The 24,968-nt window shown below is 49.5% G+C and overlaps 6 protein-coding genes and 1 non-coding gene across 7 annotated transcripts; 2 read left to right on the top strand and 5 right to left on the bottom strand.

Annotated features, from left to right (window-relative positions):
• Positions 1 to 5,281: 5,281 nt before the first annotated feature.
• On the bottom strand, positions 5,282 to 7,180 carry J4E85_010397 (uncharacterized protein; the record flags this gene model as incomplete). The annotated part of the gene is made up of 2 exons (XM_051474606.1): positions 5,282 to 5,592; positions 5,644 to 7,180. The coding sequence occupies 2 exons, from the start codon at positions 7,178 to 7,180 to the stop codon at positions 5,282 to 5,284; spliced, it is 1,848 nt and encodes a 615-aa protein (XP_051321526.1).
• Positions 7,181 to 7,753: 573 nt separating this feature from the next.
• Positions 7,754 to 8,789, top strand: J4E85_010396 (uncharacterized protein; the record flags this gene model as incomplete). The annotated part of the gene is made up of 4 exons (XM_051474605.1): positions 7,754 to 7,891; positions 7,937 to 7,964; positions 8,021 to 8,442; positions 8,493 to 8,789. The coding sequence occupies 4 exons, from the start codon at positions 7,754 to 7,756 to the stop codon at positions 8,787 to 8,789; spliced, it is 885 nt and encodes a 294-aa protein (XP_051321525.1).
• A 975-nt stretch (positions 8,790 to 9,764) lies between these two features.
• J4E85_010395 (uncharacterized protein) lies at positions 9,765 to 14,568 on the top strand (the record flags this gene model as incomplete). Its single annotated transcript, XM_051474604.1, has 5 exons — positions 9,765 to 10,204; positions 10,250 to 10,682; positions 10,729 to 12,766; positions 12,843 to 13,347; positions 13,401 to 14,568. 5 exons carry the CDS (start codon positions 9,765 to 9,767, stop codon positions 14,566 to 14,568), a joined length of 4,584 nt encoding a protein of 1,527 aa, XP_051321524.1.
• A 2,073-nt stretch (positions 14,569 to 16,641) lies between these two features.
• Positions 16,642 to 16,713, bottom strand: J4E85_010394. Its single transcript has one exon. It is a non-coding gene; the product is annotated as a tRNA-Ala (tRNA).
• Positions 16,714 to 17,961: 1,248 nt separating this feature from the next.
• On the bottom strand, positions 17,962 to 19,484 carry J4E85_010393 (uncharacterized protein; the record flags this gene model as incomplete). The annotated part of the gene is made up of 2 exons (XM_051474603.1): positions 17,962 to 18,707; positions 18,755 to 19,484. The coding sequence occupies 2 exons, from the start codon at positions 19,482 to 19,484 to the stop codon at positions 17,962 to 17,964; spliced, it is 1,476 nt and encodes a 491-aa protein (XP_051321523.1).
• A 932-nt stretch (positions 19,485 to 20,416) lies between these two features.
• J4E85_010392 (uncharacterized protein) lies at positions 20,417 to 22,153 on the bottom strand (the record flags this gene model as incomplete). The annotated part of the gene is made up of 1 exon (XM_051474602.1): positions 20,417 to 22,153. One exon carries the CDS (start codon positions 22,151 to 22,153, stop codon positions 20,417 to 20,419), a length of 1,737 nt encoding a protein of 578 aa, XP_051321522.1.
• A 1,425-nt stretch (positions 22,154 to 23,578) lies between these two features.
• J4E85_010391 (uncharacterized protein) lies at positions 23,579 to 24,310 on the bottom strand (the record flags this gene model as incomplete). The annotated part of the gene is made up of 1 exon (XM_051474601.1): positions 23,579 to 24,310. One exon carries the CDS (start codon positions 24,308 to 24,310, stop codon positions 23,579 to 23,581), a length of 732 nt encoding a protein of 243 aa, XP_051321521.1.
• Positions 24,311 to 24,968: the final 658 nt, after the last annotated feature.

The raw sequence follows: 24,968 nt of genomic DNA, 5'->3' as shown, positions 1-24,968 counted from the left end.
GCACTCTATAACTTTATTAACGCTAACCTTACGCCTCTAAGTAATAACCTTCTTCTATACCTTATACTAGGTAGCTAGTATAATAATAACTTAGTACTAGCTATTATAGAAAAGAGCGTAACACTAGTTACTCTAGTATTACACCTACCTATAATAGGCTAATATATACTAAGGCCTTAGCCTTAGTAAAAGTACTTTTATTTTCTTTTAGGCATTTATAGTAATATTATTTTATTCTTTAGCGTATACTCTATTTTAGTACTTAGCAACTTTTTACTTCTAGTATCTATCTTACTATTACCTATAGCTTATAGAGGTATTCTTTTCTTTCTAGCTTTCTTAGCTTAGACTTTATATTTTAAATATATTCTATACTAGAAACTATATATTAAGTATACCTTATAGTATATTTAGCTTTCTATAGTTAACTAGCAAATACTATTTTATAATATCTATATATTATACTCTAGCGCAACTATTTACACTCTACCTATATTATATATCTAACTACTCTACTAGGCTTATTATTATATAAACCTTACGCTCTAGCCTTTAGGTAAGAGAAGCTCTAGTAGAGAGCTAGCTACTCTTTTATCTAGTATAATAACCTTTTCTATATATAAAACATTTCTTCTATATATTAGAACTATCTCTTCTATATCTCTAGTAACTCTCTTTCTCTATTATACTAAGCCTACGCTCTACTTATCTTATAACTATACTTATATCTTACTATATCTTACTTTATACTTCTCTATAATTATTATATTATATACGTCTATAGCTATATAGGCGCCTATAGAGCTTATACTAGAAATATAGATAGATATAAGCTCTTTTACCTATTCTTACCTTTCTATAAGCCTATTACTAAATATTATAAGCCTACTATCTTACCTCTAAGGTCTCTGCGCATAATATTAGCTACTACTACTATACTTCTAACTATAGGTGCTTTATAGTAAGCTGCGCCCTTTATTAATACTATAGCTTAGTATAGTACTACTATATAGACTCTAGCAGCTCTTATAAACACTATCTATATACTCTAAGGCCTATTAAGCGCTAGATTAGATATTAAGGTAAAGACTACGTGTTCTAACCTCTGTACTACTCTACTTTTTAAATTATAAGCTTTTAATATATAGTTATAAGCTCTAGCTCTATTCTTAAACCTAGTAGCGCTTTATATAAGTAAGATTTAATATATATAGAATATAACTATAGCTACTAAGACTTTCTTTAGGCACACGCTTATAGACAAACCTCTTCTAGTTAATTAGAATATAAGGCGCTACCTTAAGTCTATCTATTATACTAGAATTACCTATATTAAGTACGCTTAAGGCTATCTTTAGATAGAGGTTAAGAGAGATAGCGTCTTTACTAAGATCTCTATCTATAACACTAGCCTTATTAAGAAGTTTAGCTTTAACTTCTACTAGTAATAAACTACTCTTAATTTTCTTACTATCTTTACGCTACTAGATAAACCTTTTATTAGAGACGTAGAATATAATAAACTTACCTCTAAAGTACCTTTTATTACTAAAAGAATAGATCTATAGATAGCTTTTAATAAACACGTAGTAACTTACCTTTAGAACTAGAGATACTAGGTTATAGCTTCTAGATAGTCTATAGATTAAGCTACTACCTATATAACTAACGTTAAGAAGAGGCTTATAGTAGATATTAACTAATACTCTATCTATATTACTAAGCCTGCCTACTTAGACTAGAGTAATCTAGAAGTTATTAAAATAACTACTATAAAGTACAAGAACGTTAAAAACACTTATAGCGTTAAGTCTACTAGCTCTAATAAAGTTTATTATATACTTAAAAAGAACCTCTATACTATAAAGTCTAAAAAGAAGTCTAAAAAACTCCTCTTTCTATACTACTAGACGCTAGAACAAGCGTATTTTCTAGATAAGAAAGAAAAGAAGACTCTTAAAGATAGTAACTATATCTAGACCTATATCTTATATTATATAGAAGGTATTGTAGTAGGTAGTTACTACTATAACTCTAGTAGCGTAGTAACCTACTAGTTCTACTAGACACTACGCTATTAATATAAGATAGTTAGTAATAGAAAGAATAAGAAGTAGAAGATAAATGTAGATAGCTCTTTTATTATTAAGAAAACTAATAGTAAGTAGATAGACTTTCTTCTACTAGATATAGTGTATTATTAGTAGGTTAATAAGTAATTTACCTCTAATAGCTATAGTATAATCTACTTTATTAATAATACATTTAACGTCTAAGAGTTAATAAAGTTACTCTAGAAGTATAATCTAGTGTAGATAGAGCTTTACCTAATTCTACTTAATTAGTTTTTTAGTTTTCTATATTACTCTATTAAGGCACTATAGACTAAGATTAATAAGATTAAATAGAAGAAGAAGATATAGAAAAAAAGTTTTAAGATAACTACCTATAATTATATAGTAACTAGTTTCTTACACTATTTCTATAAGAATAATAATATAAAGAATAAACCTCTTACTAGAGTTAAGAATAACCTTAAGAAAGATTTTAGAGACAAGTTTGTATTAATATCTAAGCTCTCTATAATACCTAGTACTATAAAGCGTAAGTACTATAATTCTAATAACTCTAATTACTTAGGTTTATTAATTACTCTACCTCTATCTACTATAATAGATATCTCTTACTAAAAGAAAAAGGCTAAAGCTACTACTAAAGATATTAGCTTACTTACTCTAAAGAAGAAGATATCTATAGTAAAGACCTTCTAATCTAAGGTAAAGAATAAGGCGCTTAACTATATCTTTTCTAGTAGTACTCTAACTATATCTACTAAGCTCTAAGGTAGCATTATTAATACTATAAACCTAGTAGTGCCTTTACAAAATAGCTTTAATATTAACTCTTACCTTAACTAAAAACTTCTTAAGGCTACCTATAATAAAGATCTCTATCTTATATAAACTTCTACGCCTACTATTAAGAATAAGAAAAAGAATAATAAGTTTACCTACACACTTCTATATAGAACTAATAGTATAACTAAGAACTAGATTAATATAGTAGTAGAGAGCCTTTAGACTCTTAATAGTATCTCTACTAGATAAGCTTTGCCTATACTTAGTTTTAATAATACTATTAATAATAAGACTAGTAAGAGCTCTAGCGTAGTAACTAACTAAGTTAACTATATTAACTAGGCAGATACTTCTACTACTTAGGCTTAGTAATATTACTCTTTTATTATAGGCACTTAACTAAGAGTTACTCTACCTACCTTAACTCTATTATTATACTTTATAACTTTCTTATTACTTATATTACCTATCTTTAATATCTATAAAAAGTTTTTCTTTCTACTACTCTACTCTAGTATAACGCTGCCTTTAGTACGCGTTAAGTTACTTCTTAGCCTTTTCTTAATATAGTCTTTTATAGTAACACTATTCTTTTAGAGTATTTTATACTTCTCTATAAAACTCTTTATAATACTCTTACCTAGAATAAAAGTAATATCTTTTCTACTTTTTGCTTAAATACGTACTCTAGTATCTACTCTCTCTTTATAGTAGTTTCTTATTATAGTCTACGTATAACATAAACGCTAGCGTTACTACTACTAGACTTACTTCTTTAATAGTATAATCTTATATATAATATTTTTTCTTTTATATATTTGTATAAGCATAGTAAGAGACTATAGATATTTTTTTTTTTTAGTAAGTAGTACTATAGCTTATTACTCTTTTTTCTATAATAACCTTTTTTAAACTTACCTAACTAAGCTTTATTTTCTTTTTCTTACTATTCTTATAAAGACTTCTCTGCTATAGGCTATATTATTTACTAGAGTTTACTAGAGAAGTAAGAGGTAACAGTAAAGAACTAAAGAGAATTAAGTTTAGGTAGTTAACTCTTTTTAGCCTACGTTAGTAATAGTATAGGCTATTATATAACTATAGATAGTCTGTGCTAGGTTGTATATAGCTCTTACCTTCTTCTAGATTAGTTAGGTAGACCTTATATACAATTCACATCCGTTTATACCTTACAGCGAGGACTATTGTCACGACTGCATCCCGCCCGATTACATTCTAGGGTCTTCCCTTTCCGCCAGAACTCGAAGGTATGAATCCTCAAATCTGCGAATAGAGAAATGCTAACCCAGCTGATAGATGAAATGAACGTGTTGCGAAGGGAGGCGCTAAAGGTCTTGCGTGTCCACATCAGAACTCTCAAACAGGACCTACTTGAAGGCAGAGAAGGTTGTTTCCCAGCGTGTGAAGCCATGCTACTGGGATCGCTCCTAAAAGGGCTACGAGGCCTCAACCTACTTCGATACATCGATGGGGTCGAGCGGGATGTAATGCTCGAGCATGCGTGGGACGGGCTAATGGCTATCCAGACTCCAGATTGGTGCGCGCCGGATGTACCCGGGAAGTCACATCTTTGCGATGTGGGAGTGCGTCTTCGGATTTTCGTCACAGAATCTGTTCAGGTGGTGAGCAGTGGGCTACGGGCACTCTCACTCAGAGACTGATCGAAGGATCAGGCGTTTGGCGGGCGAGGTGCTGTAGTTCCTTCGCGATAGCTTGCTAGGAGGGTGGTATAGTAGGCCATCGCGATTTGTATGATGCAAAAGGCATGGGAAGGTCTGTTGCAGAACAGTGGAGTTGGGAGGGCATGCACAATGTTAAGACACATGGATACATAAGGCTACAAGCAAGGTTGAGAATGTGGTAATACAAAGGGCCTAGTCAAAAGAAAACCGCGGTGAGCTTACAAAATTAGAACGAATGAAAAATAGTGGCGCAGAAAAGGTCGAGTGTTGCGGGCTGCGCGTGCGCTGTTAATTCACTACCAAATACGTGAACGTTCTTCGACAAGAGAAGAAGGATGCGCGCAACACCTCATCCCGGTCTACGACCCCAACTCTCCGATCTCTACTTATTCGTGACCAAGACAACGAAAACCCAACGTCTTCATCCCAGTCTACCGGCCGTCACAATCGTCTACTCAAATGCCCCACTAACACAAATGAGAGAGATCGCCATCCTCAGAGTCTGATCCCCTAAAAGGTGGTGCCATGATCCACGCCGATGCGTGTGGATGATCTTGATACCATTTCTCTACCAGTTCTGGATTCTTCCACTGATAGAACCCTGGAGGAACCCGGATGGACGGAAGTGATATTGTATAGGTTGGAGGAACCGGGGTGGACGCAGCTGTTAGTATAATGTCAGTACTCTGGGAATATCAACGCAGTTTCTCCGATGCTGTTTCAGTCCGTGCTCCCGGCTAGGATCAGAGCTTCTAACAACTCACTGCCATCTGGCGCAACTTTGGTTGGACCGACAGGAACTACTCCGTTGAAAGTGTTGTTGTGAGTACCGTTCTGGGTACCGTTCTGGGTACCGTTCTGGGTACCGTTCTGGGTGCTGTTCTGGGTACCGTTCTGAGTACCATTCTGAGTGCCGTTGGACTTTCCAGCTTCGAGCTTGGTCTCCGCGATCCAGGCTTCAACGTCGCTGAGTGCTTTGAGAGGGTCGCCGCGGCAGCCTTGGAGGTAGTTTTGCACTTGTGCTGGGGAGACTATATTCCTATTAGTACGAAATTTGTATCTTGGATGCAATAACCACTTACATGTATTTGTGGGCATCTTCTCGGCAAACTCAGTCGCCCACTCCTCGATCTGCGCCATTGTAAACTCGGCATCATGAGCGAGAGCTGATCGACCAATCAAGCGCTTGAAGATGCTCTTGCCCGCACTAGGGTCCATATTGCCGAAGTAGACCTTCTTGTCGATACGACCGGGACGCGTCAAAGCCGCATCAAGCGTATCAGGAGCGTTAGAGGTCATGATCAAGAGTCTTCCTTCTTGAGAGGCGTTTCCGTCGATGGCGTTCAGCAGGCCACTTAGTGTAACTGTGTTCGATCTACGACCCACACCCGGGTAATCACGAGCCCGAAGTTTTGGTAGCGGACCGATGCCACCTGGAATGCCAGCGACGTCACCCAGGTTTTCATCCGCTTGCGCATGTGCTCCCGTTGGGGCAGCCGGCGGTGTTCGTTCGCGACCGATACCAGCAGAGTCGATGTCTTCCAAAACCACTACGCACTTGCGTGGAAGGCCTAGAAACAAGCGGTGAAGTGTTCCATCATTGATGCTGCCGGTGGAAAGGTTGATGTGGTAGATGTCGCAGCCAAGATGGCCCGCCAACGCAGCGCTGAATGAGCTCTTGCCGGTACCCGGGGGGCCATGAAAGAGATATCCGCGCCGATATGGAATACCACAGTCGGCAAAGAATGACCGCGACTCCTCGCTGTAGTAGTATTCTGCGTCTCTGACAATATCAAATTTGGTAGTCTCGTCCATGTCTATAGTGTCGAGCTTTCGAATGGCTTTGGAAACCGACTGCCAACCGTTACCGTATGGATCTGTACGATCCCCCGCGAAGTATACCGTTGTGGTACCTGTGAGGTTGTTGAGTCGGAACTCGCGACAGAGACTGGTGAACTGCTTGAGTGGTCTGAGGCTCCATCCGAGCGTCATGATAGTGAGGGAGTTTTGAAGCTGGCCACTATCGTCGAGAAGATTACCGGCCATACCACTGTTGGTCCGATAGCCAGCGCCACCTCGACGTGAGAATAGATACGGTCGAAATCCGACCCAAAATAGTCGTGTACCGATTGGCGGGAGACAAAGAACCTCATCGTCCGGTTTCTCGGATGCGAGTCGCGGGTTATGCGCCGCCATCATGCGGCGATGAAACTCGTCATTGGGATCCTGTGTGCCTCCTGTGACCAGCATGGCACTCCTCGTGTGGCTGTTGAGTATCACCTCGGAGCCCATCCACGCCAGAACCTCTCTAGCGACCGGATCGGTCTCTGGGATGGTGACTTGAACAGTAAAGGCCCATGTAAAGAAATCCTTCAGATGCTTGTATGCGGGACGAACAGCTTGGTAGAGACCGATGAGTGCGAGGAGCTTTTCAAGATCGCCGATGCCGCTTGGCCGGAGTCGATATAGTAGACGCTGGATAACCTCTAAGATGGGGAACTGACCTGTCGCAGAGCGTTTGAGGTGATGCGGAATGAGTCCGGGTGTGTCAAGGCGCTCGGGCCATAGCTGGTCACTCATTCCTGGTGGAACCATGAGCTCGTATCGTGGGTCAGACATTGCGGCGGGCGGTTGAGGGCGATATTCCCATGTAAGGTTGCGTGGACGAACTATGACCGCGGTTTCTAGACGCGTGAAGATGTTTTAGAAAGATGAAGGAAGTAATAGTCTCCAAGTTTTGGAGATTGCCGTGTATGTGCTACGCGCCGTGGGTAGGCATTGTTAGACAACCGTGGGTGAGTTGAAATTATGATGGAGTGTCGAGAAAGAGTGAAAGCGATGCGACGATGCGCGGAAGAGGCAAGTCGAACAAACCGTGGCGCGGTCATGGAAGCGACTGCCTGGACGTTGGAGGTCGAGGCTGAACGGGCTGAACGGCAAGTTTGCGCGAGACCGCATGAGGCAAGAGAGGCTGTGGCATGAGCGCGTCGGGGCTAAGCCTAATCGGGCCAGGTGGGCTGTTTACAGCTGTACGTCATAGCTAATTATTCTAACAGAACTTCTAGGCTTTTTGCACAAACGTCTTACTCTCGTCTTTGACTTTGCAATTACCAGAATCACTCAGGATAACTCCATTCGAAAAGAGAGTTTCACATCCCAGTACCATCCAAAACAAACAGCTTCGATTTGACCATGCCTCCCAAAGCCAACACTTCCGATCTTCACGTGGCGAAGCTCTTCTCAGTCAAGGACTATGTATGCGTAGTGACTGGAGGCGGCTCTGGTATCGGCCTCATGGCTGCCCAGGCCCTTGCTGCGAACGGCGCAAAAGTGCGTTCCTTCTTCTCGCAAATGAACAATGCTAACATCAGACAGGTCTACATTACTGGTCGTCGACAAGAAGGTAAGCACGACTGCAGCCCCCTCGAATCAGTCAGACGGAGAGACTGACCATGTTAGCCCTCGAGACCGCAGCGAAATCACACAGCCCCGACCAAGGTGGTCAAATCATCCCTCTCTCACCATGTGACGTAACCAAGAAAGACGACTTGGAGCGCATGTACCAGGAACTGGCGTCCAAGGAGAAGTACATCAACCTGCTCATTGCCGCAGCCGGCATCTCAGGCGAGAAGGGTATTCCCGATGCGGACAACGCGACCGACATGAAGAAGAAGCTCTTCGACAACGAGACATTCGAGGGCTGGGCCGAAACTTACAACACCGATGTTACCGCCGTTTACTTCACCACCGTCGTTCTCCTGCCGCTTCTCCAGGCTGGAACTGAGAGCCATGGTCACCTATCTGCCTCTGTCATTGTCATCTCGTCCATGTCGGGAATTATGAAGGATGCGCAAGGCCACTTCAGCTACAACGCTGCCAAGGTGAGATGATAGTATCGATATATGACGGATGTATACTGACTGTATGCCAGGGCGGCACCGTCCATCTGAGCAAACTCATGTCGGCCGAGTTCCAGCAGCTTCGCATCCGCGTAAATAGCATTGCCCCCGGCTACTTCCCGTCGGAGATGACAGCAAAGGAGAGCGACGAGAACCAGAAGAGCGACCTGCCGGATGAGAAGATCCAAGAGAAGGGCCACGTCCCACATGGACGTGCGGGAAGCGATGCGGAGATGGCACAGGCTGTCATCTTCCTCACCAAGAACTCCTACGTCAACGGCCAGATTCTGACAGTGGATGGCGGTGTACTCAACGTTGTGAGCTCTTAAAGTTTGGTGGCGAAGATGTGAGGGAAATGATGAAGTAGTCTGATGAGAAATCATACCAACTGTTAGGCGTCTCAACTTGACTCGTGCATCGGCACTTCCTCTTCGGTCGGGTTTCCACAAGGCTGACGGAAGCCGTTTCCCCACAGTCCCCGCGACAGCGATAACCCATGCTGATGATGTCTGATTGCGATAGTGAGCGATAGCGAGAGGTGATGTGACGCAAGCATTTGATGATGATGGGACGCGTCGTAGGTGACGGAAATGTTATGTGTGGCTTATGCAAGGGGCTAGCGCACGTGGAGGTGATGTCTTTGATGACAATGTGTCTTTGTGACGAAATTTTGCTAAGAAGAACAAAACGTACGGCGCGTCGCGTCGCATTGCTGGCACCTACATGCATACGTGCATACACAATTATCGGAACCGGAGGCAGCCATGGGGTGCAGCGCGGTGAGTGGATGGTACGAGGCAGGGCGCATGAAGCGAGGATGCGAGGATGCAACGGCGCGGCCGCTACTGCGCGCAGGTCGAGTAGCAACAAGACATTCACCGCAGCTCGAGTCGCCGCCGTCTAGCGACTCCCCGTCTGCCTCAATCTCCGCGGCAGCACTGGGCGACGAGTCTTTCCACAACGGCAGCCGCTGGCAGGCGAGAGCGACTCTGGGATTCGCTGGGCGTGCTAGAGCGTGTTTCGCGGCCAGGATCCCCGTGTGATAATTGCTTTGCGCTGGTAACGGGCCCCTCCAACGCATTGCCTGGGCCGCGCATGGGCAACAACAACAATTGCGACTTTGCCCGCGACGCTGCCGTCGGTCTGGATCCCCGGGTGCGTGTTGAGGGAGGATATGCACACCGCAGCCCGCCATTCACCGCCGCCGCCGCCCAACTCCGCCAACGCACCTCCGCGCCGCGACAGACGACGCCCCGACGATAGGACGGCATAGCAGCCGGCCCGGGCCTGAGGAAGACGTCAACATGGTCTCACACCCCGCCCGACCGGCGCACCAAGCCTCCAACTCGCGCTCGTCGCAGCCCTCCGCCCCGACCGCCAGCACGCCGGGCCACGCGAAGAAGTCGTCGTCGTCGTCCAACCACAATGGCCAGCCCCGCGAGCGCGACCAGCGGCCGAGCAGAGAGGGCACCGCGCAAAAGGCCGCCCAGGGCGTGGACGGCCTCAAGGACTTCCAGCTGGGCGACTGCCTGGGCAAAGGCGCATTCGGCAGCGTGTACCGCGCCCTCAACTGGGGGACTGGCGAAGCCGTCGCCATCAAGCAGGTCCGCCTGGAGAACCTGGGCACCGCCGACCTCAAGAACATGGAGATGGAGATTGACCTGCTCAAGAACCTGAACCACCCCAACATCGTCAAGTACAACGGCTTCGTGAGGAGCTCCGAGAGTCTGTACATTATTCTGGAGTGAGTGGCCTGAATGGACGTCTAGGGCGTAGCTAATATTGTCAGGTACTGCGAAAACGGATCGTTGCACAGCATCTGCAAGAACTTTGGAAAATTCCCCGAAAACCTCGTCGCGCTGTACATGTCGCAGGTCCTCCACGGCCTCCTCTACCTCCACGAGCAGGGTGTCATACATCGGGATATCAAGGGCGCGAATATTTTGACGACCAAGGAGGGCCTCGTCAAGCTGGCAGACTTTGGTGTAGCTACCAAGCAGTCAGGTCTGGACCAGTCGAGTGTTGTCGGCACGCCGTACTGGATGGCTCCCGAGGTCATCGAACTATCCGGCGCTACTACCTCGTCAGACATATGGAGTTTGGGATGCACAGTCATTGAGCTTATCGAAGGGAAGCCGCCCTACCACAAGCTGCAGCCCATGCAGGCCCTCTTCAGAATCGTCAACGATGAGCATCCGCCGATACCTGGAAGTGCCTCTCCGGTAAGTGCGTCCGCGGTCCCTACATGTCAGATGCTAACCCCTACAGCTGCTGCGTGAGTTCCTCATGGAGTGTTTCCAGAAGAATCCCACGCTCCGCATCTCCGCAAAACGCCTCCTCAAGCACCCATGGATTCTCAGCGCCAAGCGGACTGTCCCTGCAGTACCCACAAAACCTACCGAATATCAGGAAGCAGTCAAGTCCGTGCAGGAATGGAACGAGGCATTAAAGTCGCCCAGCTCCCTGCGCCGAAGCTCGCGTCTTGTGTCGGGCTTGCAGAAAGCCAGCCCTGCTGCTTCATCTCGCAAGAATCCGGCCAATGTTAATCTCAACATCCCGAAGCACAGACCCACCGCTGAGTCGTTCCGCTCCCCGGAGCTAGATCATGACGATAACTGGGATAATGACTTTGCCGAAAGCATATCGCCCCGCGCCCTGCAGATGCCACACTTGAAGCCACAGGACAACTTTGGCGGTCTCTTTTCAAGCGACAAGCTCAAGGCTTTTGCCAGTTTTGAGTCGGTTACAGAAATGGCAGAGTACGATGGCGAGGCTACGGTGAAGAGTCCGATGAACTTGGCGCAGTTCCAGAGCTTCCCGAAAGCATCGGGCCATAGAGCGGTTGAGAGGTCGAGAGGCGCCAACGGTAGACCTAGGACGTCTGCATCTTCATCGAACACGTCTTCGAGATCAAATTCGAACGCTTCCACTTCAGAGTACGAGGATAGACATGAACCCCAGCCAAGAACGGCATTCCTGCGAGGTACACCAAGGGCTGCACAGCCTCCCAAGCCAAAGACGACAGCGCCAGCGCGGCCAAGTCAGCTCTTTCGCGAGGACACGGTCGAGGATTACTCAGATCTCATGCCAGCTGATGAGGGTGCCTTTGAGCGTAAGCTAGCGTCCATGCAGTACGCAAACTCGCCATCCGTGCCATCTAGACAAGTAATCGTCACCAACTCCAGTCCACCATCTGACACTTTCTCACCGCGATTGTTCCATCCCAGCGACCTAAAAGCAGGGCCCAAGTCAACACGCGATCTCAAGTCTGGTGGCAATGTCCATCAGAGATCGACGAGCTCAACATCGACACGGAAGCAGCTGCAACGGACGCAGTCGGAGATTGAGATCCAGAAGTACGCTGAAGATGAAGGCGATGACTTTTCGGATGTCTTTGGTGACATCAAGAGTCAGCTTGCTAACCCTAGCCGAGCCGAGAGTGACAGCGGCAGTGAGCACAGTAGTCTTGCCATGATCACATCGAAGATGGCAAACTCTTTCATCATAGCTGATGAGGACGATCTCGATCCGTTCGCCAACCTGGATGAAGGTCTTGACAATATCAACTTGGAGAACAACGTCGCTCGAGACCGAGATGACCGGTTGACGAAGATGACGGAGAGTCTTGTGGGCTGTCTGAAGACGAGTCAACCCGACGACGAGCTGCTTGATATTGCAGATCAACTACTGCAGGTGCTACATGAATCTCCGGACAAGCGATCGATCATACTCCGAAGCCACGGCATGCTGCCTATATTGGAGATTCTCGGAACCAGGCCGCACAACGAGGTGGTCCTACCTCTTCTGAAGATTATCAACCTGATCATCCTGGAAGACTCTGAGTCACAAGAGAGCTTGTCGTTCTTGGGTGGAATTCCGACTATCTGTTACTTCGCCTCCAAGAAGTTTCCTAGCGACATCCGGAAAGAGGCAGCAGCTTTCGTTCGGCAAATGTACCAAACAAGCACATTGACGTTGCAGATGTTCATCGGCTGTGGTGGTATCAATGTGCTCGTGGAGTTCCTGGAAGAGGACATTGACGCTGAGCGCGATCTGGTGCTCATCGGTGTCAATGGCGTCTTTGGTGTTTTCGAATTACAAGGACCAACCCCGAAGAATGACTTTTGTCGCATCTTCTCGAGATCGAGCGTACTATACCCCCTCAGCTTGGTGCTGAATCGCATGGTGGAGGAGGATGGTGAGGTTGCACGCCTCATCGTTGGCAGGATCGTACAGATCTTCCTCATCTTCTCGCAAGCTGAGAGTCATGTCAAGGATCTTGTGGCGGATCGGATGATTCTGAAGCGTAAGTTGCTTTCACCATGCACAAGCTTAGGCTTGGTAGTATTTTGTCGAGGTTAAACATAGCTAACAACGCACAGGTGTATTGAAAGATCTTCGCAAGATGGCACCGCCGCACCAGATCACCATGCTCAAGTTCATCAAGAACCTCAGCTCGCTCTCCTCAACCCACGAAGCCCTACAAAACTCCAACGCGATCGACATTCTAATCGAATTACTGAAGTCGACCCGACAGAAAGACGCAATGAGCCGCAGTCAGCAGCGTTCGGCCTCTGACCCAGCGCGACTACCTCCTTTCCACCGCGAGATCTCGAACCAGATCCTCAATACCATGTACAACTTGTGTCGGCACAACAAGAGTAGACAGGAGGAGGCTGCTTTGTCAGACATTATTCCTCTGCTGAAGGAAGTTGTGCGCGAAGGCGGTCCGCTCAAGGAGTTTGCGCTGCCGGTGCTGCTTGAGATGGTCAACTCGGGCAAAGTGGCACGAAAGATGTTGTGGGATGCGAAGGGTCTGGCGTTCTACGTATCGCTGTTGGGCGACCGCAATTGGGCGGTGACGGCCCTGGATGCCATCTTTGTGTGGTATGTATACTTGAGACTTTTGATGGCTATGTGTGGTGTGCTAATTATTACAGGCTCCAGGAAGAAACCGCGCGTGTCGAGCAATACCTCCTTTCCTCGCAATCGAACTTCACCGTCGCTATCATCTCCGCATACACCTCCGCCGACCTTCCCCACTCCACCTTTGAGAACATGCTCGAGCCACTGCAGAAGGTGGTTCGTTTGTCACCACCAATCGCTGCCTCTCTCGCCGTACCCGAGATCTTCGGCCGCACAGAACAAAAGCTGGGACACAAGGATGCCGTGACCCGTCTCAACTTCCTCCGTATCCTACGGACGATTTGCGACGCGAAGGACGAGGGCTGCTGGTTGATACGTGCATTTGGTTGCTACGAGCGCATCAGCTGGCTCATGGAACACGACTCCGCGGTGTTGGTACGCCAAATGGCCGAAGAGCTCGTCCGCGCCTGCGATGAAGTCGAACTCTCCGGCATTAGCAAAGGATCCAACGGCAAACGAAGCCTTAGTCGCGCCTCGAATGTAGTAGGCATGAACCTCCGCCGCCCCGCCTCCTCAGCCGGCCGTCGCGACGGCTCCGGCTCCAGCACCGGTTCCACACTGGTCAGCAGCGGCATGGGCCTCACACCCCCGACACCCAACTCACTCAAATCCACTTTTATGCTCCCACCCATGTCCGGTACACCCACGGGCCACCGCGGCGACCACCGCATCACGCGCTCCCAATCCTCAACCGCAATGTGGGACCTCGCTGAAGACCCCACCGCCGTCCTCCCGCCTTCTTCGTCTGGGAGGTCGAAACCACCCGCTCTCGCTCGCAGTTCCACTTCCTTCGCCGCCCTCCAATCAAACACCAGTACACCAACCGGTCCACGCACGTCCTCGCGCCCTCCATCTCGCGACGCAGCAACCAGTCTCGCGCGTATAGAAGCGAATCACAATAACGCGAAGTCCTCGTCTCGACTTCCCAAAGCAAGACAAGGACGCATCAGCGAAGCCGTGAGTCGACGACGGCAGAGTGTTGTCGGAGGCGAGAACGAAACCCCACCGAGCCATGCTTCTTCTCATGGACACAGCACTGGATCTCCTGCGCCGTCGAGTAGCCAGCCGGTGCATTCGACGAGTAACGCGCCCCCGCTCCCACGGTTGCAGATTGTGAGGAGGAGGAGGGAGACTAGTGGCGGGGAGATGAGTACGGCGGCGAGGAAGGGGGTGCAGGATTAGAAATCTGGAGGAGGTGCCGAACTTTGCGCTGCCGGTGAAGGTCCTGGTCCTGGGGAGAGACGGGGTGGAGATGGGTATTTGACGCAGGTACGCAGGAGGAGGGGGTGGACTGGTCTTTGACCTTTCTACCACATCAAGAAGTGTGGAGTGTGTTTTTCCTTTGTATATTTCTCTTGTTTTCTCTGGCATGCTTATGACCAGCGGTGGATATGGCGTTCCTTTAAGTTGATTGCAAGGCGTTACGGTTTCGCCTGGCTTTGGCTTCGGATCCGGCTGGGAAGCATTGTTAGGAAGTATTGCATAGCATGGGCGTTTCTCTTTTGTTGAAGGATGTCTTGCCCTTTTCTTGAGGGCGGGGAGGATAGATTGGAGAGGAGGGAAGGGGGTCGCGTGGAAGTGTGGATAGTGGATACTGATAACTGGTTGCATAGAATGAGACTGTTGAGAGCTGCTGATGATATGTTTCTACTGTGTTCCACTGTGATCGACGTTGAAAGTGAAATCCAACATGATTCAGGACAAGGAGAAGAAGGAGTACGGGAACTAAAAAGATGACAGAGTGAAGGAGTGAATGAGTTGGATATCGGACTGACTTGCTATCCGACTAGTAGCTAGAGGTATACGGGAAAAGAAGACCGAAGAAGGCGCCCGCTATCTACTCGTTCGAGACAAATAGTATCGCAGAATGTAGGAGTGTTGGGCTGAACAACGTCAATGACCTCTTGTAATCTACGGAGTCACGATGTAGTGCTGCCGCATCCTGCTCAGTGTCGTATACGAGTCCACGTCAACGCACGATCGTGCGTCAAGTCATCCCCAAGGAGTCATATTGACATATAAAACGCGGAGTACGCTACTGTTACCCTATCGCTATCATTCTCCTATCGCTGCTGCTCCAAGGTTTGCGACGCCCTGTTTCCCGTGATATACCACTTTGTCCAAGATGAACGACGTGCGCGATACTTCAAATCGAGACACGAGCCATGTAGACGAAAGTGTCGACGATGTACTGGGTTCTGCCATGGTTATACGAAGACAGCGATGAACCTCGACGTAAAGGGCTGTGGCTGGCGACTGTATCTCCTTCTCTCGCGACACTTCCAGTGGAGGAACGGAGATGTGACTGGTTGAGCGCAACGTGACAACGACCGCAATACAGAGATACTTATCCTTGGACTGCTAGTCACCCGCAGGACCGTCCCTAGCTCGAGTGTAGCCAACCGTACGGATGTCCCCGAGCTCATTGTCGCGACCGATGGCTGTCCGGAAGGTCATGGCGTGCGCGGTCTTCAAACACTTTAGGGGTACTGCCAAGTTTTTCTCCGCCTGAGCACTTGCCCATCATCACGACTGCTTCTCTTAACTGTACGTTCAATCAGTCGTGGAATTTGGGCTTCGATTTCAATATGGGCCACAACCGTATCGAGCCAGGCAAGAAAGACGGCACTTGTGAGATCTTTAGTCAGGAAGAGCCTTCCGAAGAGGCGAAAAGCAGGCAGGGCGAGTGTGCACCTGAAGCCGTGTTGCTGGGAAATGGAAAGCTAGAAGTGAACGCGTTCCTTGATCTCGGGGAAGAAAAGGCTAGGCCTATCAAGTACGGCGATGTTTGTATGTGGAGCCTTGCGGCTGTTGGGTATCGAGAATGAAGATTTGCTCAGTAGGCGGTTTTCGAGTTTGTGTTCGCACGCGGTGGTTGGATATACAGTAGATTATCGGCGTTGAAACAATGAAGACGAACGATGGAGTGTTCAGAGTGGCGACTCGACGCGGTATACCGAGATCTAAAAAGACGACTTCCAACGCAGGAGTCTCCAGCGAGCCCTCCCGTCGTCCGCACCAACACCCACACGCCGCGTGCTTCTCCAACACTCCAACACTCTCCATACCCCCAACCCCCCAACATCAGCTTACCAACATATCAACCTTCCGCCTCGCTGCGGGTTCCTCTTCTTGCGCCCAGTATCCCTCAACTAAATTCCCCCAAAATGCAAAAACCGAACATCTGGAAATTCTTCAAATGGCCAAAAACACACACAGCAGCGCCCCACCACGCCGACGACGAGCGCAAAAAGATGGACTTGCAGGGAATCGAACCCTGGACCACTCCCATGCTAAGGGAGTATTATACCACTAAACCACAAGCCCGGTTGTGCTGATCCTGGAGAGGAGCTGCTTTGATGGAAGGATGAGGAAATGCGGCGTTTATATCGCCAAAGTAACGAGGTCGATTGGAAGGCGCGTTGGGAAGTTAGGAAGGAAAAGGCCCCACCTCGGTAGAATGTGGTGAGGTTTGCCGCTAGATGGTTTTGGAGGGACGGAGGTTTGCCGGGACCAGGGATTGATTAGCGATGTGGAGACGGGTCCTGCGTGCAACGTCAGGGGTAAGAAAGAAAATACCGTCGAGTTGGTTGAGGGGTGTGCGATGCGATGTCTCTTGAAGGTTTTCTCACTGGAGCGATGGATGCTGGCAACGTTTCGCCATTGCGGTAACGGCAGATTGCGAACACCACGACGATGCTAGACCGCAACCATACAACAGCGCTCCGACGATATTCCAGGATGGTCGTTCGTCACTAATGCCATCTCTTCCCATCCCTCATCGCGACGATAGCGCTGCGCGAAATGGTCTGAGGAAGAATGTCGGAACGCATCGAAGTCGATCAAGCCCCTGGATGCATCAAGGCCAGTCTTGAAGTCGCTTCGGTATCGCGTAAGAGCTGCGCGATAATAATGGTTGGGGTCTGCAGGGAGACGACGCGGTGGTGCCGTGATGTGGGTTATCGCGTCGCGACATAGTGGTGGGGACTACGCTGGTGAGTAACTACGTCGTGGGTTGTCAACTTCATCGTAATGGTGATCGCGACGGGATCAATTCAGGGCAGCGGGGAGACGACGCAGCGATGCCGTGGCCTGCGTTACTGCGTCGCAACGTGAGCGCGAAGACTACATCTTTTCGCAACCAGGTCGCGGCGGGCCGTCGAACTCCCCTTTGTAGCATGACGCGACGGCATGCTGTGGATGCTAGGGCGCTGAATGGGTAGCAAGCCTGAAGTACTCTGGAAGGTGTATAGTAGGAACGCGCAGCGTCGACAGCTGAAGTCGTGATGAAGCGACGTGGTGCGAGACGGGGTGTAGAGAAAGAGTTTGCAAGACGGGAGACGTCGGGTTAACCAAGTCGAAAAGATGGCACGGACGCGATGAAAGTGAAAGTGAAAGTGAAAAGTGAGTACCGCATTGGGATGGAAGCGTCTAGCAGTAACACACCACCACACCACTCTCTCGACACAACACAACAACAGCATGAAAGCCCAAAATACCGTACTCAAGTATCATTGATTAGAACCCCACGTCCCATTCATCTCCAAACCTCTCTCCCTACTACCCCCAACCACACTACTCAACCCTCACCCTCTCCCACCTCAACCCCTCCTCAATACTCCCCCTCGTAACCCCCCAATTATCCGCAAACCAATTATCCCTCGGCTTCCAAGGCCCCGCGTCCGCACAATTCGGCATCTTCTTCATCGCCACATTGACATACGTGCTATTCAACGGACTAGCACTAACCGTCTTCTGTCTACTCTTCTCATCAATGACAGGGGTCACACTAGTATAGCCCTGTTCTTGCTGGTGCTTGATCAAGCGGACGAAGAGGCGGGAGGCAGCGTCCGAACCAAGTGTCCAAGACGCGTTCCAGTAGCCGATGATGTTGCCGAGGTTGGGGAGGGAGGTGAGCATGGCGTTGCGCCACATGTATTGCTCTGAGACTTCGACTTTCTTGCCGTCGACGCGCACGTCGATGCCGCCGAGGAAACGCATGTTGAGGCCTGTAGCGGTGACGATGATGTCTGCGTCCAACTTCTTTCCGCTATTGAGTTCGATGCCGTCGGCGACGACGCTCTTGATCGTGTCGGTGACGATGTGTGCTTTCCCTGAGCTGAAGGCTTTGAAGTAGTCGCCGTCCGGGCAGAGGCACATGCGTTGTTGCCAGGGGTTGTAGCCGGGTTTGAAGTGGGGGTCGACGGGGAAGTTGGGCGGGAGTTGTTGGGCGGCTTTCTTGACGAGGAAGTTGGAGGCGAGGGTGGGGAACCAGATGCAGAATTTGTATAGAAGGATGGGGACAAGGGTGAACATGAAGCCTGGGGGTGTTAGTTTGAGGTAGGTAGGGGAAGAAGGGGGGACGTACGTTTGTAGCGGAGAGTGAACCACTCGGGCGCATACTTCTCAAACCACACCTGGTCCTTCTGTGGCAGACTCATGATGTACGTCGGACTTCTCTGCAACTGGGTAACGCTGCCCACACCATTATCCACCATCGCAGGCATCATGGTGATAGTAGTCGCGCCACTACCCACGATAATCATCTTCTTGCCCTTGTAATCCAAATCCTCGGGCCAGAACTGCGGATGAACAAGCTTCCCCTTGAAGTTGTCGATACCGGGGATATTCGCCTTCAGCGGGGTGTCGTAGTTGTAGTAACCCGTACCAGTGATCAGCCACTTGGTCCAGTACACCACCGTCCGTGGCTCTCTCCCAACATCATTCCCAACCTCGACTTCAAGCCTCCACCGCTGCTCCTCGCTCCTCCAATCCGCCTTCATAACCTTGTGTCTATACCGAATCTTCTTGTCCAGATCGAACTTGTGCGCCGTCTCCTGCAAGTAGCTCATGATGCTCTCGCCGCTGGCAATCGGGTTCTTCGCCCTCCATGGGTAGAACTGGAAGCCCAGGGTATGCAGATCGGAGTCTGACCGTACGCCCGGGTATTTGAATTGCGACCATGTTCCTCCGAGTTCGTGGCGGGCTTCGAGGACGGCGAATTTGGCGTCTGGCAGCGACTCTTGGATGCGGTAGGCCGAGTTGATGCCGCTGAGGCCGCTGCCGATTACTAACACGTCGAAGTACGAGTCGATCATGGCGGGCCGGTGTGCGGATTGTTGGCGGTGCTTACGGTGGAGAAAGGGTGCCGGCGCAGGTACGCGACGTGGGGAGGTGGAGAGGTGGAAGGTAAAGTGTAGTCTCTCAATCGGCTTCGTGACTCGGATATATGTGAAGCGTCCGACGAATACAAAAGCTATGACAGCAAGTCAGTGGTGGGCAATGGCCAGGGGAGCCGGTGCATGTCGACCTTTGTACCTAACCACCTCAGACCTCAACCTCCGAGGTGGCTCCACCCCCATCGTGCGACGCCACACGTTGCGCACGCTACCCCACCACTAGACATTTCGTCCATCATCTAGTCCATCACGGCCGCCTTTCACCGCCGTGCGATTGGGGGTGTCGTTCACACTCTTAGTGTTGTTGAAGCGGTAAATACGTCACCGAGTTTTTTGCCGAGGCAGATCCTTAGTTGCTTTTTCTTCCGCACGCCGCTCGCCTTACCACAAAAGGAAACATGACTTGTGTGCGACAGCCATGACTCGCTCTGTTGACTCCTTTTGGACCACTATGCGCGAGACAGATTACGCCTGGTGAGATGCTTGGAGTGTTGATTTGAAAGGCCGAGTCACATGTATGTACCCCGCAGATCATGATCACCAGCTAAGTTGTACTGCCTTATCGGAAACTTTCGTAGGGCTGGACGGCGCTACGAGTCCCCAATTCTCGGAATCTCAAGACGTCCGAAAGCCAGATGCCTCGGTATGTTCGAGCGAACGATGCCTGAACAGCTTGATGTTCACGAGACAAGGCGCGATGTCAAATAGCGATTGTGGAAAGCACCGAGGTAGGCAGACAGACTGCTAGTGAGAATTCCGAAAGGTTGGTAGACGGAGCAGACGGACGAGTCTAATACAGAGACACATTAAGCGAATGCGAAGAGCTACCATGATCCCACACATCTCCCTATCTACTTCCTTCCAATAATAATCATTTCCCCCTCCGCCCCGCTATCACTAGTCACATACATCCTACCATAGCCATCCTGCGCAATACTAACAGGCCTGAAACATTGCGTAGTCGAGCAAGATTCCACGTCCGGATTCCAGAAGATATCAACCCAACTCTGCGTACTATTCACGGACGCTTTCGGTCCGAAGCCGTTGGCGCCTGTGGTGAATGGCACTTCGATGATCTTGTATCCAATCGAAGGGTTGCGGTTCCAAGATCCATGCAGGGTAATGTACATGCTAGTGAAGTTCTTGTTGAAGCTCGCATCAAGGGGTGCGGAGTGCGCCGGAAGAGCAAGACGCGGTGGTACACTGCGGGTGTTACAGGTATCGTCTGTGAAGGTCGCATTAGGCTCCAGAACGAACTGGTCGCCTATCGTAAATGGTTTGTCTGCAATAGATGCCGGGTTGAAGACGGTATAACAGGTGGGGTACCCATACCAGTCCGTGTTCTCTTTGGATGGATCTCCGAGGTAGTTGATTTCATCAGCTGGGTTGTCAGTATGGATATCCACAGATACCCCGTCAATAGTGCGATGCAACTCGTCCGATGAGTTCTCCACGCCCCAAAGCATGCCATCAGCATCGAATGCTAGACCGACTTCATTGCGGAGCCCGTAGCCCATCTGGTAGCCACTGCTCGGGTAGTCGTAGCCATCCGTGGGAATAGCGGTTGTATCAAATACTTTGATGCAAGATCTGCCAGTTGCGATATCCGCAGAGCCGTAATCGAAGTTGTCATTAGACCCATGTGAGACAAGAAGAAGGTTTGGGTACTTTGGAGGAATCGCCAGCGTCCTGGTGACATGCCCTCTGCTGTCCATGCCTGTTAAGACTGTTGTTGCGTTCTCGGATACGCTCATGGTGGTCGCATCATATGACCATGAGAATACCGAAGTCGCAGAGCTAGCGAACAGCGTCTTGCCATCGTGGCTGAGCACAATGCCATGGTTGAGATTCCGTTGAGCGATAACGGTCTTGGTCGAGGTGAGGCACCCGTTTGGCGCAACTTTGTGAGCTGTAATACCCATTCCATTCTGAACGACGAGAAGGTTCCCAGCGTTATCGAATATAAGACCCCTTGGCTGGGTCAGCCCTCCTGCGACCTTCGTCGCCCTCCATCCTTTCGCTGTGTTGGCAGGAAATGCAAGTTCTGCAACATCGGGACACAACAGAGGTATTCCTGTCTGTGTTGGTTGCGGTAATCCCGAAGTAACCGTATCCATGCTCATCGTAGTCGTCATTGTGCTGATAGCCGAGCTCGGTACTGGGGTGCTGCTTGATGCTGGTGGGGTACCATCGACGAGGTTCGCAGCAACTAAATCGTCGAAGTCCGCATTCTGACCTTGTGTGAGGTCGATTCTGTAGTTTCCAAACGAATTGTGCACGTTGAAGGTAGATCTGTTGTTCGCCGGTTCAGCAGGTGGTCTACTCGACAAGCCATAGGCGAACTTTTGCGCAGATGCATTCGCGTCGATGGAAACCAGATTACCGTCCACGTCATGCCATTGAGAGCAACCTCTACACCGCACAGTTAGGGTCCAGTGAGTCGCGTTGTACCCGGTTCCTTTGATGTACGAGTATTCGGCATCGGCGTAGGGTTGTGGCAAGCTCAGGCCAAAAGCCATCCTTGACGAGTAGATGGAGGTGTTCGATGCACTGTTCATCCATCCGACTGTCAGTGGGACATAGGGCATCGTTCCGCCCCAGCTGAACCCCACCCATCCATTCTTGATAGGCGACACAACTTGCAAGACGGTATCGAAAGGTGCGGATTTTGACTGGGGTAGAGCGACACCAAAGGTGATGCCATTCGTACCGGTCCACCCAGAATAGCATATCGAGGTTTCCAAATCGCAGTACCGCTTAGTCGTTTGGCCGCATGCTGCAATAGCGTCAATTCAGTGAAGTGAAGTACGTGTGTGTATGCGAGCAAGTACCTGTATGGCTGACAGCAACAAGCGTCAATAACAGCCTGCCTATCCTCATCGTTGGCGAAACACGTAGACTCTACCAGATTATGACGTTATACCGTAGTGGAGAGCTCAATCCTGTTCAAGACGCTGCTCGTACCAGATACAAGACGTGTCCGTTCTTGTACCAGCATCTCGAAGACTACACGATTAGCCGCCAGGCGCTTATACATATGCGCCATGGAACCCTTCGTCCGATGCTGGGAAACGCAATACGCATGATATGATGGTCGTCGGCTGAGTGTGTTTCGTCATCCGCTCATGCGATAAGCTCCTAGAAGTCATTATGATGTCCGACAGTACGAACGGCGGTACTTTCTGTTGAGAGTTGGATCCGCTTCCACGTTGGTGGTAGATTGCGCTGCATCCCGCTTGCGGTAAAATGCTCCCCGCTCATAATTGCTGTTAGAATTGCATGTTGGCGTATCTTCGTGTGTGCTCTACAAAAGTCTCAAAAAGCGCAGACGCGTAGTTGCGCGAGCCACCGTTCCCGTTTTTTGAGCCTCAATTCAACCCAGGATTGATAAGGCGTAACCAATACGTGCTCGACGGCACGAGATGTACGAACAACAACCACAACTGGGGCTGAAGTAGCCTGGTTTAATCAATTGCACGTTGCGGTGTTGAGCCTCCTGATGTTGATCCAAATTAAAGAGAGATCGCCAGGGCCCGATAGATGAAGCGACGCATTTAGCCTTTGACGGCCAGCGGCAGATAGATATAATCTACCATTACACAAGTACACTTGTATATGCTGATATCAAAGATCACCAATGGCCTGATACGCGTGTTTTCTCGGTCCGGTCTCCGCAGAGACAGGTAGTGTGCCTAAGATAGCTCGCGACCGACCCTCATACGCTCGGTAGACGTACTTTGTTTGCCGCAACGGTTTTGTCACCGTGAGCGACCGGTCTGCGATATCTGAGAGAATTGGTGCAAGATAACGCAGCGACATGGAGGGCTGTTTCGTGATGTGATGAGGCGAAAGGAAGTTGCGATGAGATGACGCACGGATCCATGACGAAATGAGGCACGCCCACGCGAACTGTGGAAGGGACCAACCATCCAACAAAGAAACAGTCAAAATGCATGATCAGTAAGTCAGCCTAGATTGATATCGATAATCGTCAGTCGAAGAAACCGACAATCCTAGATCTTCGCCTTCGCAGGCGCAGTAACCCTCTTCCCATGCACATAGCAAATCCCCCTAATCTTCTCCGCCGCCTCCCCCCAAAGTTCATTCCTCAACACACTATACACACCCATCTTAGCCCTCCCCTGCACATCCCTCGCCTTCTTCAGCGCAACCTCAAGCATAGCCTTCGGCTCCGCAATCTCATCCACAATACCATCCTCGTATGCCTCCTTGCCCGTCCAACGATGCGCCTCAAGCAGCATCTTCCTTGCAATCTGCGGGCGGAGCTTGAGTCGCGGAAGAAAGCCGATGCCAGGGAAATGCAAACCGAGGTTTACGGGCGGCATAGAGAAGAAGCCGCGCGAAGAGTTCATAATGCGGTAGTCGTGTGCGAGAGCGAAGGGGCAGGCGCCGCCGAATGTATGGCCTGTCAATAATGCGATGGTGGGGAACGGGTAGTCGAGCAAGGTGGCTAGCAGCGGAAAGAAACCATCGCTGTTGGCGAAAGGGTTTCTGTCGCTCTCATCTAGCTCGAGTCCTGTGCACCAGAACTTCTCGTCGTTTCCTCGTGTTATCACGCAGCCTTCTGTGTCGGCGCCTAGTTCGCGCTCGATGTCGCGGAGGGCGCGTATTATTTCTTGCGCGAAGGCGACGTTTATGCGGTTTTCGGGGGCTTTAGCGAGGGTTATGACGAAGACGCGGTCGTGGCGGGAGACGCGTAGGTTTGCGTATTGGCCTAGTGCCATTGTGTGGGCGGTTTGGGGGGTTGCGATTACGACGTCGATGCGATGCGGGGCTACCTGGGTCAAAGTAAACTGTTTAGTAGAGTCTATAATGTTAGCCTTTGCGATTTCATGAAGCTACGCATCGCTTTGCGTGCTCAAGCTGCCAAACTTCATGGTGTTGAAGCCTCGGTAGCCAGATGCGGGGAAAGACCCTGGCCACAATCGCGCGTTGCAGTGTGTGCTTTCCGTGTCATTTGCTGACTCGACAGACAGATAGAAACTACTCTCCTCGAATTATATTCTGCCAAAGCGACAGCCGACGGGGTGGGTGTAGAAGACATGTGGGACGGAGACGTAAGGGGTCGAGGCCTGCAGCGCGTAGCAGTTGTGGAGCCCGCCTTGGCCAATTTTCAGATTCTCCCGTCTTTCCACCCGTCGCTACATCATCAAGGCCATGACTTTCTCTTTCCCACGCCTCAGGCCAGAGACGCCCGTGCGCTTCTCATCACGATTTTCACATGCGAACCGTAACGTATAGGGCAATGACAGGTCGTACGACGGCAGATGCTGTCATGTATATTGGAAGCTAAGCTAGCCAAGAGATAAGAAGCGGTAAATAGAAAGTAAAAGAAGGTATCGGCATCTAGGAAAGTTACAAACGGATCCGTCTGCGACACAA

This window comes from Alternaria conjuncta (genome assembly GCF_024043145.1).
Source record: "Alternaria conjuncta strain BMP 0040 chromosome Unknown scaffold_23, whole genome shotgun sequence".
Lineage (NCBI taxonomy): Eukaryota > Fungi > Ascomycota > Dothideomycetes > Pleosporales > Pleosporaceae > Alternaria > Alternaria conjuncta.
This window is presented reverse-complemented; position numbering and strand designations above follow the sequence as displayed.